The 16,802-nt window shown below is 39.5% G+C and overlaps 1 protein-coding gene across 7 annotated transcripts in view; it reads right to left on the bottom strand.

Annotated features, from left to right (window-relative positions):
• The window catches only part of WNK2 (WNK lysine deficient protein kinase 2), a 103,680-nt gene that overhangs the window by 9,856 nt on the left and 77,022 nt on the right, over window positions 1-16,802 (bottom strand). For all 7 annotated transcript variants that reach the window (XR_009153544.1, XR_009153543.1, XM_058169958.1 and 4 more), the window contains 5 exons: window positions 14,850-15,812; window positions 10,687-10,740; window positions 9,747-9,802; window positions 9,012-9,592; window positions 4,414-4,622 (listed from right to left, as the gene is read on the bottom strand). Coding sequence is in view for 5 of the 7 variants with exons in the window: in XM_058169958.1 (XP_058025941.1) it covers window positions 4,414-4,622; window positions 9,012-9,592; window positions 9,747-9,802; window positions 10,687-10,740; window positions 14,850-15,812 (1,863 nt within the window). In the remaining 2 variants the exon portion in view is untranslated. The remainder of the gene's footprint in view (window positions 1-4,413; window positions 4,623-9,011; window positions 9,593-9,746; window positions 9,803-10,686; window positions 10,741-14,849; window positions 15,813-16,802) is intronic.

The following is a 16,802-nucleotide window of genomic DNA, read 5'->3' as shown; positions in this document are numbered from 1 at the left end:
GGGCCCCACAGAGAAGGCCCTCCCCTAGAGGTCGCCAGCCGACATTGTTTAGCTGACGGTATCCGGAGGAGTCCCTCTGTGAGAGCGCACTGGTCGGTGAGAGGCTAATGGTGGCAGTAGGCGGTCCCAGAAATATCCCGCCCTAGGCCATGGAGCGTTTAAAGGTGATGACAAGTACCTTAAAGTGAACCCGGAAGACCACTGGGAGCCAGTGCAGGTTACGCAGGAGGGTGTTACATGGGAGCCAAAGGTGCTCCTCTATCACCCGCAGCCGCATTCTGGACCAGTTGGAGTCTCCGGCACACTTCAAGGGAGCCCCATGTAGAGAGCATTACAGTAGTCCAGGCGGATGTAACAAGGGCATGAGCGACCGTGCATAAGGAAGCCCGATCCAGAAAGGGGCGAACTGGCGATCAGGCGAACCTGATGAAAGGCTCCCTGGTGACGGCTATCATATGATCTTCTAAAGACAGCCGTGCATCCAGGAGGACGCCCAGATTACGAGCCCTTTCCGTGGGGGCCAATAGTTCGCCCCAATGGTCAGTGATGGAATTAGCTGACTGTACCGGGCCGCCGCATCCACAGCCACTCGGTCTTGGTGGGATTGAGTCTGAGTCTGTTCCTCCCCATCCAGACCCGCACGGCCTCCAGGCACTGGGACATCACTTCAACAGCCTCGCTGGGGTGGTTAGGTGGAAATATAGAGCTGAGTATCATCAGCGATAGATGACAACTCACCCCAAGACCACGGATGATCTCACCCAGCGGCTTCATATAGATGTTGAACAGAAGAGGCGAGAGAACCGACCCTTGCGGCACCCCACATAAGAGGCGCCTTGGGGTCGATCTCTGTCCCCCCGTCAACACCGTCTGCGACCGGTCGGAGAGGTAGGAGGAGAACCACCGATGAACAGTGCCACTCACTCCAAGTCCTCGAGTCGGCGCAGCAGGATACCATGATCGATGGTATCAAAAGCCGCTGAGAGATCTAATAGGACCAAGACAGAGGAACAACCTCTGTCCCGAGCCCTCAAGAGATCATCAACCAGCGCGACCAAGGCTGTTTCCGTGCTGTGACCAGGCCGGAAACCGGACTGGAATGGATCAAGATAGACAGTTTCATCCAGGTACTGGGGCAACTGTCGTGCAACCACACTCTCGACAACCTTTGCCAAAAAGCGAAGGTTGGAGACCGGACGATAATTTGCTAAACTAGCTGGGTCAAGGGAAGGCTTCTTGAGGAGGGGCCTCACCACCGCCTCTTTCAAGGCGGCAGGGAAAACACCCTCCATCAAAGAAGCGTTCACGATTTTCTGGAGCCAGCCTCGTGTCACCTCCCGGGTGGCCAATACCAACCAGGAGGGACACGGGTCCAATAAACATGTGGTCGCATTCAATCTCCCCATTAACCTGTCCATGTCCTCAGGGATCACAGGATCAAACTCATCCCAGATAATAACATCAAGACCTGCCTCCTCACCCCGTCCGGATCCACCCAGTCTGTGTCCAACCCTTCCCGAATCTGAGCGATTTTATCAAACAGATATTGTCCAAATTCCTCAGCTCGACCCTTTAAGGGATCTTCTACCGCTCCCTGATGGAGGAGCGAGCGGTCACCCTAAACAGGGCGGCTGGGCGGTTATCTGCTGATGCAATGAGGTTGGAAAAATACTCCCGTTTGCCAGCCTCATCGCCACAAGATAGGTCTGAATTTGAGACCTAACTAGTGTCCGTCAGATTCGGATCGGCTGGCCCTCCAGATACTCTCTAGGCGTCTTTTCCGCGCTTCATCTCCCTCAGCCCCTCGGAGTACCAAGGGCTAAACGAGATCGGCACCGGGTCAGAGGCCGCAAAGGCACAACTCGATCTAGGCGCCAGCCGCCCGATCCCAGGCGGCAACCAGAGCTCCAGCCGAGTTGTGGGCCAAATCCTCAGGAATAGCCCAAGCTCCGCCTGGAACCTTTCAGGGTCCATCAGGCGCCTGGGACGGAACCAGCGAGTCGGTTCCGTCTCCCGCGGCGGGGATCGGCGGTTCGAAAGTCTAGCTGAAGGAGCGAATGATCTGACCATGACAAGGGTCTAATAACTAACTCCCCTAATTCCAGATCATTCAACCACTGTCCAGAGACAAAAATCAAATCCAGAGTGTTTCCCCCGATGTGAGTGGGGTCGTTCACTAATTGGGTCAGGTTCAAGGCCGTCATGGAAGCCATGAACTCCCGAGCTGATGTGGATGCTATCCCCACCGACGGCAAATTGAAATCCCCCATGACCATAAGCCTGGGGATCTCCATTGCCGTCCCAGCGACCACATCCAACAGCTCAGGCAGGGAATCTGTCACGTAGCAAGGAGCTAGGTACGTGATCAGTACACCCACCTGCACCCCACGGCCCCACTTAACGAGGAGGGACTCACATCCGGTTATCTGTGGTACAGTGATCTCCCTCGGCTCAAGACTCCCGTTGATAATAACCGCCACTCCCCCACCCCTACCCTGGGCCCTGGCCTGATGAAACACACGGAAACCCGGTGGGCACATCTCTATCAGGGGAACCCCCCCTTCCGTGCCCAACCAGGTCTCCGAAATGCCAATCAGGTCCGCACCCCCCTCCTGTATAAGATCGGAGATGAGGGGGGCTTTATTTATAACAGACCTGGCATTGCATAACATCAGGCGAAGGTCCAGCTTCTGAGGATTTAAGCCACTCGGGGAACGGGAAACTATCGGGGGACCGGAGTGCGCGATCGCTCGTAAATAGCGAGGGCGCACTCCCCGAACTCGATATGGGCCCCCGCGTCCGCCATACCTGCCCCTCCCACCTACCGTGCAGATAGGGTTATCCCCAAGACCATGAGCTCCACCCTCCTCTTCCACCTCAGAATCGATGATATTTATGCCGCGAGCTGGCACAGGATCTAGCAAAGGCTCAGATAGGTATCCCCCTGAACCTAACTTCGCCGTCCCACCCTTCCCCTTGGATAACTTAAATAAGAATTTATTATAACACCTAATTAAAAAACCCCTAAGCCTTCTCTTAGAAGCATGCCACCTCTCGGGATTCCAAAATCCGTCATCAAGGTAGGCCCTCGATAAAGTGGAGGGCCATGACCGCGAGAGGGGGGAGACTCGCAGGTTAAGAAGCTGTGATCGCGAGTACATTTCGGAGTTTATAGAGGGTGGCAGATGGTAACAGTCTTAATCTGGCCAATCAGATGGTCACAATAAGTTCCGGACAATAGATGGAATTTAAGTTCCTCCGGTAAAGCGATGCTATTAGATGACAAACGAACGTAGGATGATAGGACCCCATCGCCGCCGTTATATAAATCAACAATGGCTGTAGTTTTACCATTTTTATCCATAGGGTAGCATCAATGTCTCCAATGTGATGTTCATGGACACTAATGTTAATGACTCCATCGAGTCCATGTTTCACCTAATTTTATTTATTTTGATTTTTTTTTAAGAATGAAGAGAACAAAAAGAAAAGCTTTCATACTGTAAAGTAATGCACCAAACTCAAGAATCACCCTAACAATGTTTTGGACAATGTAAATAAACGAGACATAATCATAGAAAATAAAAATGAAAGGAACTTAGCCAAAGGTTTAATATGGTTTTGCTAAGTTGTGTTTAATGGGTCAACCTAATTTAATTCCCTTCCCCACGAAAGCTAAGGACAAATAAAGCCATCCTTTATTTAATCTATTTATTTATTTACTAAATATTAAATATTAATATATTAAATATTAAATATATTTCACGAGAAGAGTACTCTACTCCTCTGATCACAGTAGAATCCCCTAAGCCACTAGGCTTGAAATTTTGGGTTTGGACAGCCTGGAACTACGCTGCCTACGGTCTGACCTAAGCACAGTACACAAAATTGTCTGCTACAGCGTCCTACCTGTCAACAACTACTTCAGCTTCAACCTCAACAATACATGGGCAAACAATTGATACAAAATCAAGGTAAACTGCTCCAAACTCATTGCAGAAAATATGACTTCAGCAACAGAGTGGTCAACACCTGGAATGCGCTACCTGACTCTGTTGTTACACCCTCAAACCCTCACAGCTTCAATCTTAAACTGTCTACCGTGGAGCTCCTAAGAGGGCTGTAAAGGGGACGTGCATAAGCGCACCAGCATGCCTACCATCCCTGTCTTACTGTCCCCATTTATTTCTACTCATTCCTTGTTCATGTCCATGTTTATACCTATACCTATTATCTTGTACATGTTCGACAAACAAAATAAAAATTTAAAAAAACCTATAGAACTTTACCCCTTTTCTTTTGATTGAACAATACAATTGCAAAAAACAAAAATGAAATCCCAAGAAAATAATCGAACAAATTGAAAATTTCACTGGATGTATGTTAAAAGGAAAATATCACTTGTAAACATACTTGTACTTGATGTTTTGAGCTGCTGGACAACGGGGTTTAGCAATTTCCCAGTTTTTAATTTGTGCTTGCTTGTTCTTCTTCGGCGGCCACTTGGTGGAGCAGAATGAAGGAACCCGACATTGGGTGGCAGTGGTTTTCCCAGACGGAAGTACAAAGCTTCTATTTCTTTTTTCTGTTGGGACTGCAACTCAGTAATTTCTTTCATGTGTCTGAAAAATAAACGTGAAAGCACTGAAATAAAGTAACTCTTAGATTAAGATATCTCTATTTCTAAGAACATACTTTAGAATCTTCATTTTGATCACATCATTATCAAATAATTTTTAAAAAAATTACATTGCAGGAGATAAATTTCAAAATGAAGATTGGTGGCTTTTACCATGGCTTTTGGTCCTCACACGCAAACCATCTCTATGATGAAAAAGAAGGCACATTTGTGCAAGCTTATGAATCATTCAGGAAGAGTGAGGAAGCTAGCATATATATTTTAAGAAGTTGCATGATCAAAACAATGAGAACAGCAAATTGTTTTGACAGCCAAGTGCTAAATATAGTGAAAGGACCAGCATGAAGCAGCAAAAGATTCAAGAAAAGGCTACACCACACAGGATAAAAAAATAATTCAAATAATATACAAGAGGTTTTTGGTAGAGGAACCAGAATAATAATCTTATCTTACTATAAATTTATTTTTTTTAAAAGGTACCAATGGGACAGCACACAATGCAATAGTTACAAGGAAATGCCTACTTTTTTTAAAAAAAATTTTTATTTACATTTATATCCCGCCCTTCTCCGAAGACTCAGGGCAGCTTACATTGTGTAAGGCAATAGTCTCATCCTATTTGTATATTTATATACAAAGTCAACTTATTGCCCCCCCAACAATCTAGGTCCTCATTTTACCTACCTTATAAAGGATGGAAGGCTGAGTCAACCTTGGGCCTGGTGGGACTCGAGCCTGCAGTAATTGCAAGCAGCTGTGTTTTAATAACAGGCTGTCTTACAGCCTGAGCCACCCACTTCATTCAAATGCAATATGGGCAATGAATAAGGAATAAAGAAACTCAGAAAAAAGAGTTTGAAACATGAGAAACTGAAACAAAAACCAGAAGACTAGAGACTTTTGAATTTTGCCCTGAGAATACTGATGATTTTATTTTAAGCATTAGTAGGGGATGTTCTCTCATCAAGAGGCAGTACTTTGAGTTCAGAAGCTAAATAGGGTAAACCTGGGTAATACTTGAATGAAAAATCCGAAGGTAATATGAAGGCTGTAAGCTAGACTGTGAAGTCCCAGGCTTGTATACTACCATCTCCAAAGAAAGCAATGGGAAATCATTTCTGTATTGCTGCTAAGAAAACAATGTGGCCATATGTGCCATCAACTCAAAGGAGACTTTGCCATTAAAAGCAAACAATAAATCATCATCATCATTTATTAATATTAAATTAAAATTTATCAAAATTAATAAAGATTAAAGTACAAAATAAAATGCATTTGAGTCAACCACAACTTGTGCTATGCTTGGATGTCTGAAAATAAAAATGAACTGAAATTCTACTAATGAAAGTGAAAACATAGGACTAAAATTAAATATAGTCAAGTCAAGACTAATGACAATAGGTTCAGCAACCAGTCTAAAAATTGACAGTAAAGATAGTGTCTTTACCTTTTAGGATCAACTATCAGCAATTAACCATAAAGAAACAAGCAATCAAGAAATATGCCATAGATCGGCAGTTGACAGTGTATCAATGAAGGCCTTGCAAAAGATATTTGGATGTCATGATATGTCTGAACCCACAACATTCAGAATGATACAGGCAATAATTTTCTTTATGTCACTCCATGGAAACAAACAAAAAAGTGTGGGGGGGGGGATTTTGAAGAAGCAAGACAGAAAGAGTCAATTTTGGTACTGGAAAAGACATCCAAGAACAGGAGTCAAAAAACAAGGAAACAGATCATAAGACAAATCGATATAGAGTGTCACTCAAGAAACATTATGGAAAGACTCAACTATCTTGAGAAGTCCATAATCCTGGGAAAGATGGAAGAAAAGAGAACAATCATGACGAATGGATTCAATTGTACCAGTAACAGTTTAATAAGATTTTTAGGGGCTGGATTGAAGACAGGTCATCCCAAAGTTCTATCTATGCTGTTGCTAAGAGATCACACCAACTAAATGATATACAATCAAAAAACAAGACAGGATATAAACAAGGTAACAAAATAAAAAATAAAAAATCAAGAAATTAATAAAACGCATAACAACATATACAAACATCAGAAAAACACCGTGCAGATATTTTCTATATGAAGCCTGGAGTCTTATGCAATCACATAAAGATACTTATGAAACATATATCTATAAATTGTTTATGGGCAAATCTGTTCACAATAAGAAAGAATTCATCTCTTCAAGCTAATCCATAAATTTAATTAACAAGGATGTTGTCTCTTAAAAATACCATTGGTGATGCATAGGTTAGTGCAACACAACAGATGATGTGTGATAGAGGTGGTGTTGGAAAAGTAACTGGACAAAATAAAAGTTCAATATGGAGATTGAAATTGCAATAATATGGAGCTTTATTCATCTCTCTCTGTAAACCAAGGTCCCTGTTCTTCCTCTCTCAAGCGCCAGGATCATCTAGACTTAGGATGGAGAAGCTACAATCATTTAAATCCATATATTTCTTCCAGGCTGGACAGTGAGATGGGCAATGTATACATTTAATGATAAATGAATAAAAATAAGGAGCCTAGGAACTACCTAGTCCAAAGCCTCTTTCCCCGAGACTGGTTTACCAGTATTTTAAAGAACAAATTCTCAAATAAGCCTCAGTGGAGGCAAGATTAATTTCCAGCTACAGAAGAGTGAGACAATAGAAGACCCAAAACAATACGCTTAACCCTTTAGACTGGGTTGGCTCAAGATCGACCGCGAGGCGCCTCACTTGTGAGGTGCCGCAGGGGTCGATTCTCTCGCCTCTCCTGTTCAACATCTATATGAAGCCATTGGGTGAGGTCATCAGTGGTTTCAGGGTGAGTTACCATCTGTACGCTGATGATACGCAGCTGTACTTTTCCACCCCGGACCACCCCAACGAAGCTGTCGAAGTGTCTGGAAGCCGTACGGGTCTGGATGGGGAGAAACAGACTCAAGCTCAATCCCTCCAAGACGGAGTGGCTGTGGATGCCGGCACCCCGGTACAGCCAGCTGCAGCCGCAATGGACAGGGTGCCCCAATGGACAGGGTGCGCAACTTGGGCATCCTCCTGGATGGGCGGCTGTCGTTTGATGATCATTTGGCGGCCGTCTCCAGGAGGGCTTTTTACCAAGTACGCTTGGTCCGCCAGTTGCGCCCCTTCCTTGACCGGGATGCCTTATGCACGGTCACTCACGCTCTTGTCACTTCCCGTTTGGATTATTGCAATGCTCTCTACATGGGGCTGCCCTTGAAGTGCACCCGGAGGCTGCAGCTAGTCCAGAATGCAGCTGCGCGGGTAATAGTGGGAGCAACTCGTTGCTCCCATGTAACACCAATCCTGCGTGGCTTGCACTGGCTTCCTGTGGTCTTTTGGGTGCGCTTTAAGATTTTGGTCACCACCTTCAAAGCGCTCCATGGCTTAGGGCCCGGGTACTTACGGGACCGCCTGCTGTTACCGCATGCCTCCCACCGACCCGTACGCTCTCACAGAGAGGGTCTTCTCAGGGTGCCGTCCGCCAAACAATGTCGGCTGGCGGCCCCCAGGGGAAGGGCCTTTTCTGTGGGAGCTCCTACGCTCTGGAACGAACTTCCTCCTGGACTACGTCAAGTGCCTGATCTTCGGACCTTTCGCCGTGAGCTGAAAACGCATTTATTTATTCAAGCGGGACTGGCATAATATTTTTAATATTTTAAATATTTTAAATTTTAACTGGGGTTTTATTATTATATAGTTTATAATTTTAAATTTTAAACTTTTAAATGTGGCCATTTTTTCTAATATGTTCGGTTTTAAATTGCCGTTTTAATTGTACATTTTTGTGTTTTTTATCTTTGGCTGTACACCGCCCTGAGTCCTTCGGGAGAAGGGCGGTATAAAAATTTAATAAATAAATAAATAAATAAATAAATAAATAAATAAATAAATAAATAAATAAATAAATAAATAAATAAATAAATGTGTCTTCTACAGACAAAGCATACCTTTGTCCTAAATAATTTTACTGTATCTGGGACAAAAATTATTGCTACTTCAATTAGCAAAACAAATTATATTACTGAAAGTATTTTTTTGGCTCAAGTAGTGCTGTCTTTTATTTGATTCTTCCAAGGAGTAAATGATTGGAAAAAAAATCCTAAGTATATGATGTCCTTGCTCGATATGAATACCATCTTCTCTACTACAGAACGTTGCTTTTATCAACAAAATGAGAACAAAAACATGGAAAGAATATTGTACATCAAATGCATAAAACGACTTGAGATAAATGCTTTCAAAAGAAAGGAACAAATGACAGAAGATGTCAAAGTGTATTTGGATAAGCTGCTCAAACACATATGCACAAAAAAACCCTTTGTTTGGATAAAACGAAAACATACTTTTCTCTCAGGTTCTGCAATTCTTTTTTCATGTCTGCATCTTCAAACTCTGAGTCATTGTCACTACTCACGTATGATGACTGAGAATGGAAAGAAGTTATGTTGATAGTTGGGATTTTTGATCCATGACCATTTGGAGAATTAAGGCCCTGTGAACTTGACTTTACTGACTTTTGCAGAATACATGAAGTCTTTTTAAAGTTGTCGTTTCCCAGTCTACTGCTCTGAAGTGACAATGGAGATGCATCTGGTTTTCCTGGAAAAGATTCATCTCCAGAATCACTGGAATCTTTTCCATAAAGGACATCAAAAGAGGAAGCCGTCTGCACACGGCGCAGAGGTGACTTTGTATCAGGGCTAGAAGGCTGATTGTCCAGATAAACATCTGGGGGTGCAGAATACCTCAAGGAATGCACAGATGATAAAGTTAATTCATCCTGAGTGCTGATCACTGAAAATCTGCCTATAGTTTTTGCTGGTGTTTCCGCTTCTTTGACATTGGAGTCTATAAAACCATCTTTTTGATATTTGTTTTTCTTGGCAATGTCCTTCTGGTCTGCTGTAAGTGAAGAAGAAACAACCTGAAATAATAAATGAAAGAAAGGCTTAGTTGGTTAACATCTGACCTGCCTATAAACATTATTTTTATAGGAATTAATAGTGGCCTTCATTAGCTGCAATTGTCTGAGGAATGGGATAAGATGGGGGGGGGGAGCCAATATAAGGTAACAGTACCTGAGTGTATCCTGATGTTAAGATAGTAGTAGGTGAACTGACATTTGCATCTTGACCTGTTTAATATATTGAAAACAAACAAACAAAAAAGAAAACATGCATAATTTATTGGTAAATTTTAGAGCAAGGCAAAAGTTAAAGATGAAAAATTCTTATTTAATAAAATCCTCAAAGGCTATAACTCTAGTTTTACTGTTGTATTCAAGACTATAGGTCAGATATATTTGAATTAAACATAAATCATGGTGGTAGATCTAACGCTTGATATCACCATAAAGATTATAATTTAAATTATATGCATATGGTTTTAAACAACAGGAAGTTGTTGTGGTCTGTCAGCAACCTACGGAGCTGGCAACGGAGTCGGACAGCGATGAGGCTGAGGTGAGGCCAGGGCCATCAGGAAGTGAGGTGCGGACTCCAGAGCTCATGATCTTCATAATTAAAAACAGTAACATTTCAAATTTTTCTACTTAAAATCAGTTTAGAAAAAAAAATGTCCCCTTGTTTTCCACATGTACGATAGGGAACAAAATCATGGTTTCCTAATTTTTCCATTGGATTTTCCTAGATAAAATTACTTGAATGACTGAGTGGCTTGTATACAAATATGTAAAAGATACATCATGTTGTTTAAAACCATATGCATATCATTTATATGGCTTAGCTTCCCAATCAGAAGTAAAAGCATTCCTCATATAGCATTCATATTTAACATTTCGTATATTAAAATTATCATCATAAATTTCCATACATAAATTTTAATGAGAATTACATATTAAATTTTATCTTGAAATTACTACATTCTGCATTGCTATTGTGGTACCCACACACTCAGTAATTCCTAGTTTTCTTAATAATTGTATCTAATAACCTACCACATAGTTGTTCATATGGATATTTAAAAAGAAAAATGGACATTAAAGTTATGCTCTACTACCTTCTTTGTTTATTTCTGAATGCTGGATCCCGGTGCATGAAACATCAGATTGTTCTACCTGTAAGCAAAATATAACAATTTAAATTTGCAAGGTTTTAAACTGTATAGAAATATATAGACTCTAAAATTATTTTTATATTTCATCTTAAAGAATATCATTCTTAAGTCACTGATATGTATTTCACTGTTTGGAGACTTCATTCCCTTCTGACACCACTTGGTTAATGTTTAATATGTTAAATACTGTTTCATATAAACTTCTGTTTTCTGATAGAATCCATATTATATGATGACTGTTTTCTCAACCTAAATGATATGTAAAATCTATACAGTCCCTCTTCTGATTTTTATTAGTTTAAAGAGTTCACAGTACTGCATAGTCGTCTTCTAGAAGAGGGACATTATGCAAAAGAAAGGAGTCAATTTTTCCTTTTCTTCTTATTTTGGAGGTGGACTTCTTTCACATGTTTCTAGCTCATACTGTACCACACGTGGTTACATTAAAATCAGAGAAAACAGGGAGTAGTACATTTATTTGATTTCTAAAGTGCCACAATAATATAGCTCTTGGCAGTAGAATAATAATTGCAAACAGTTTAAAAAAATTACATGGACACATGTGAGCACACATATTTGTAGGCGTAATTTATGTTGGCCTTAAGATTAATTTACATAATAATGATTTCATCTTTGACAAATATTCAGTATATATTTGAGAAAAAAGCTTTGTTTGAGATGTCTAAGACATAGAGGGAATCCTCAATACAACAGTTCATTTAGTGGTCATTCGAAGTTACATTGAAAAAGCAACTTCTGATTTATTATTTTCACACTTAAAACTGTTGCAACATTCCCCATGATCAGGTGATCGGAATTCAAATGCAGCTCGCAACTGACCCGTATTTATGACAATTGCAATATCCTGGGTCCTCTGATCACCTTTTGTGACTTTCTGACAAGCCAAGTCAAGGGGAAAACAAGATTTACTTAACAATCAGGTCACTAACTTAACAACTGCAGCGATTCACTTAACAACTGAGACAAGAAAGGTTGTAAAATGGGGCAACACTCACTTAACACATGTCTCACTCAGCAACAGAAATTTTGGGCTCAATTGTGATTGTAAGTCAAGAACTACCTGTATTACTCTTTACCAGGTCCATGCTGTCCCAACTTTAGTTAAAGAATTTTAGTTTGCCAAATATTCAAATGTTCCTTTCTCTTCTTGTTTGAATTCTCTATGTCATGTTTAAAACGATCATAATTATGAATTACAATAGCTGGGCCATTAAATTATTCAAAATGTTCAGCAATATACTCATATCTAAAGAACTTTTCTATGGGGACCATCACGTGTTCAATATAGTTAGAAGTCTCATTTTTTGACTGGAAGGTAATATTGTAGTCCTTTTCTGGAAGAAGAACTTTCTTCTTCACAATCCTAACAGAACACCAATGAATAGGAACATGTAACAAATACTAGTAGGAAGTATGTTATCAGAAGAACTGAGAAGTTTTGAGAAGTTAACATACTAATAGAATAAACTAATAAAGGTTGGATTACATTTTTGAAATTAATGAGAGGCAGAAGCAACGCTTTGTTTAAAGAAGAACCTAAATTCAACTTGGTGATAGCTTAATTTTATCACTCATTTGATTCTATTAAGAAATAATGAAACATGTCTCATATGGATTTATTAAGGATGAAATCAAATGTGTTTTACATGGTTTATTCATGGATAGCTACTTTTTCTTTAACAAATATATTTTCAAAGACGAACTAGTTCAGGGGTCTCCAATCTTGAAGCCTGAACTCCCAGAATTCCCCAGCCAGCAAAGCAAAGTCCGCCAGGCTTCAAGTTGCCACCGTTGGAGACCCCTGAACTAGACTGAGACCAGAATTTCAGGAGAAGAGCAATAAGCAGTTGTCCATGCCAGTTTGGGTAATAATCTTATTCATCCACATGTTTGCTTTTTGCAGTAAGAGATAATTTTCCAATGGTGGGCAAATTACATGTAGGAAACTAATTGTGAAAAATTGTTGTACATTGAACTTGTGTGTACAGATATATGCACACACGTTTCAACACATATGCTTCCATGTTTTGTCAAGACAAATTTCAGAACTTGCATAGAGGAAGATAGGACACTGAACATTTGAAAAGATTTATGAGGAATTTATTCCTTGCTAGCTAAGATGCTATGCACATATTTACAGGATGACTCAATACACAGCATCTTCTTAGCTTCTATGGCATATTGGTCAGGAGAAAATACTGGACCTTCAGAAGGATAATAATAGTAAGGGATATTTTTCTTCTGGGTAATTTTTAGCCATCACTAACTGCCAGCCTGACAGTCTCATATCTAGGCATTATTACTGTCTGGCTTTGAAATGAAAAATCCTTGAGCACCTGACTGAGCACATTCACAGACCAGAAAAGTTATCATATATTGTAAAAGGGGCTCTATTAGATGCAAATCTGTTTTTGAAAACATATTGGAGATGTACTGTAGATTATATCTGGGGACACATTAGATATCTCAAATTGATAATGATTTCTAGGAAACCAGCCACATAACTGAAGATGCATTATTTTTTTTTCCTTTCTTAAATAGTGATGCTTATTTGTGTATGTTATATAAATGTACCAGCTATTAGGAAAGAAACTGTAGATATATATATTTTAAAAAATTAATTAGAATCCTAGGGCTCTATAGGTCACAGAAAGCATATAACCTCGAAGACTGAGATCATGAGATGAATTACATAATCAGTAAGATACCCTAGATACACAAACATACCCTAGTTACTGCAAACATAATGTCTTGTAAGAAGTTTTACAACAGTAGAATACTGGAACTCATTCTGAATACTAACATGAATCTGAAGATAAGTCAAAAAGTATGCCAGGAATTTCAGCATCTGAACTTAAGAACAATTAGAAAAAGGAATAGATAGAATAACAGAGATATATTTGAAAGATCCAACGAAGTATGTGAATGTTTGTGGGCATCTGAATGTATCCCCAATACAGGATTGCAAGGATTGGATTGAATACTTTCCATTCTGAAGCACTTCCTTTATTAAGAATTTATTGCTTTTTTATGAGGTCCAGAAAATATGAAAAGCATTTGTAAGGCATGTTTCCTTCTGGACCACTTCTGTAGGCCAGATTTTTAATAAGTAATCTAACCACTGGGAAATCTTCTGATTCCTTGAGTAATTCCAGGGAATAGGTTCTCTATATTGCCTGAAGACTCAGAACTTGGAATATTCTCTTATCAAATATTTATGAAGTTTGACATACATCTTATTCACCAAATTAAAACATTCAGAGACTAATGTACTTTAAAAAAATAATTGAAGATGGTGTTCTTTACAGTTCTTATATCTTTTTTTGGATACTGATGAAATGTGTTACCTAGACTTTCTGTCAATACAATAGAGATGAGTTAATTGATGCAATTTGGAATTATAATATTGGGAGAGAAGGAAAGTTATATTCTTTTGTTTCAACTGGTTTCAATTAATTCATTAAAAAGTTTATGCTTTTTACTCATGAAGGACATTTTTAACAAGTGTATTTTAGACTGCAGTATTAAAAATCACATATTGTATTTGGCTACTAAATGTGAAATAATATGACTGGCCTTCATTCACATCAGATCTAGTAAAACATTAATAAAGGCCAAAGTGAGGAAAAAACCAACTTTAAATGAAAAGGGAAATTCTGCCATGATATATATTTTCTATTCAGGTCAATAAAATAAATAAGGCTGAGTCCCAATTCACCCTTTTTTACTTATTTTGCAATGGTGCCCTTAATCATCTTTTAGTTTAAGATATTAAAATTGATTCAATAACACTGAGTTCAAAGAAGTGTCAATGTAAATAAGATATTATTATGAATATGATGAATTTTAAGTAAGGGGCATCTGATTTCTTTTTTTAATGAAGTTTTTGGAAACATGGAAGATTTACATTTTTTTAAAAAAGTTGAATAATTCTTTGGGGGGGGGTATTTAGTACCTTAGTACTGATAGGTAACAATTATAGCTTGGCCCTTAGAAGTCAGCCATAGGACCAACGTTGAAAATATCTATTAGAATTACAGCAGTTTTAAGAGGCATCTGCATCATTTCTAAATGAATGGTTTGACTTGCCAGAATTGGAGAGGGTTGATCTTCAGCCATGTGAGCATCCAAGCCAACTCCAGGAATTTTCAAATCTAACACAAGTGCAGGCAAAGGTGCAAGATTAAATTCACCATCCACTTGGTCTGGTGTTGCTGCTGAAGCAGATGATGTTGGAATATACTCCTGATACAGCAGGTTGCGAAGTTTCTCATCCAAACTCTTTATTGTGTTGTCAGTGAAATCAACTCTGGGTGGCCCTTCACCATCTGATTCTACCATACAAGGTGGTTGAGGTGCAGTCATGGCAGAGCCACTGGATGCAACCGGCTGGGACTGGGTTGGCATATGCAATTGGGATACAGCTGTTGAGAGGTGAGGAGGACTTGAAAGTTGAGATGTTGCTGAAACCGGAAGTTCAGAGGCAGCAGGCATAGGAGGTATCTGGTCTACAAAAGAATGTGATATCTGGCCAAGCTGAGTATTGTCTGACAAACTGGGGGGTTGGGTTGAAGATTGAAGTTCCAAAAGAGGAGCATCAGAGATGACAGGAACAGACTGAAATGGTTTTGGCAGTCCAGCTGTGCTATGTTCGTGTTCTATATTGGGAAAACTGATTTTCTCATCTTTCTTTTGTACTGTGTGCAATGAGGTATTTAGAGGGACCTTATCAAAATGTTCTTCAGATATAGCTGTAGTATGGGCAAGGGTGTCACACTGGCTGGCTAAGACTGATTGTGGCAAAGGGCATTCTAGGTGACTTGTACTTTCAGCAATTTTTTCTAGCGTGGTTGAAGCTAATATTGGATGGACCTGTGAAAGGGAAGTTAATGAAGATGGAACAGAAACTTGTGTTAAAGGAGAAGGAGGAGGAGTTCCCCTGGGACACTCATTGGAGCTAAGTTGATTAGAAATATGTTGATAAGCTATGCTTGTTTGTTTTTCTGTTACTGCAGAGCTCTGTTGCTGATCATCCAACAGCTCCAGACCTATAAACAACAAAAGCAAAAGGATGTTTCTGAATTCAGAAAAGGACTTCATTAAAATCTAAATACTTATACAAAGATTTCAACAAGCATTGAGCATTAACCATTTTTCCAAAGAAATTAAGAAAGATGAAATATTTTCTCAGCTAAATTATTTTAGATCAAACAATTATACATGCTTAATTGCACTGAGTATGACAGCTCATCCTAGTAATTTTTCTAACACAACTTTCCAGCACTGTATTGGCTATTAACCATAATAGCCTGTCCCATTTTAACCAACTGGAAAATCAAAATTAATATTAAGGCATTCAGTGTATTACATAAAACTTTAAAAATCATTTATATGATGAGAACTTCAATTACATCTACACGTCTGAAACAAAACTGATTCAGGGTCATGTCCACAAATGTGTCCTCTTTGCAGAAAGGTTATGACACTTATTCTCACAATGAAGTGATTCTGCCAATTATTTCAATCTTCATAGCTATTAAATGATTGAAATAAATATTTTCTTCTAAAACAGCCATTCTCAAAATGCAGTACTTGTTGGGAATCCACAAGTACTACATTTTTATCCACAAGATAAAAATTAATTTCATAATAAACATAGATATTATTTGCGTTTTCTTACTCTCATAAATATACAATGGACTTTTCTATAATCTACATGCCATAGGATGACACCGTTGCTTTGATAGCTAATCAGTAGTGTGGTTGTGTGTTCTTGTATTTTTTAAAGTATTTCTAAAGTAGAGGGATATAAATATGTGCCTCCTCAGAGATTAATTTTGTTCTCAGTACTTCTGTGTTTGTACTAGCTATCTTTGATTAATTAATTAATGTGTTTGTTTGTTTGCATTCTATCTTGCTGCCAAATATTATTAAGGTTGGTCACACAATAAGCCAGGTATTTAGACTGGATTTGACATTTTTGCCCACTTATCAAATCCTTCCCCAGGACCAGAGAGAGGCAGATGATGTTGTTTAAT

The sequence above is a fragment of the Ahaetulla prasina genome, chromosome 2, assembly GCF_028640845.1.
Source record: "Ahaetulla prasina isolate Xishuangbanna chromosome 2, ASM2864084v1, whole genome shotgun sequence".
Classification (NCBI taxonomy): Eukaryota; Metazoa; Chordata; class Lepidosauria; order Squamata; family Colubridae; genus Ahaetulla; species Ahaetulla prasina.
The sequence above is the reverse complement of the archived record's forward strand: the minus strand, read 5'-3'. Positions and strand labels throughout refer to the sequence as shown.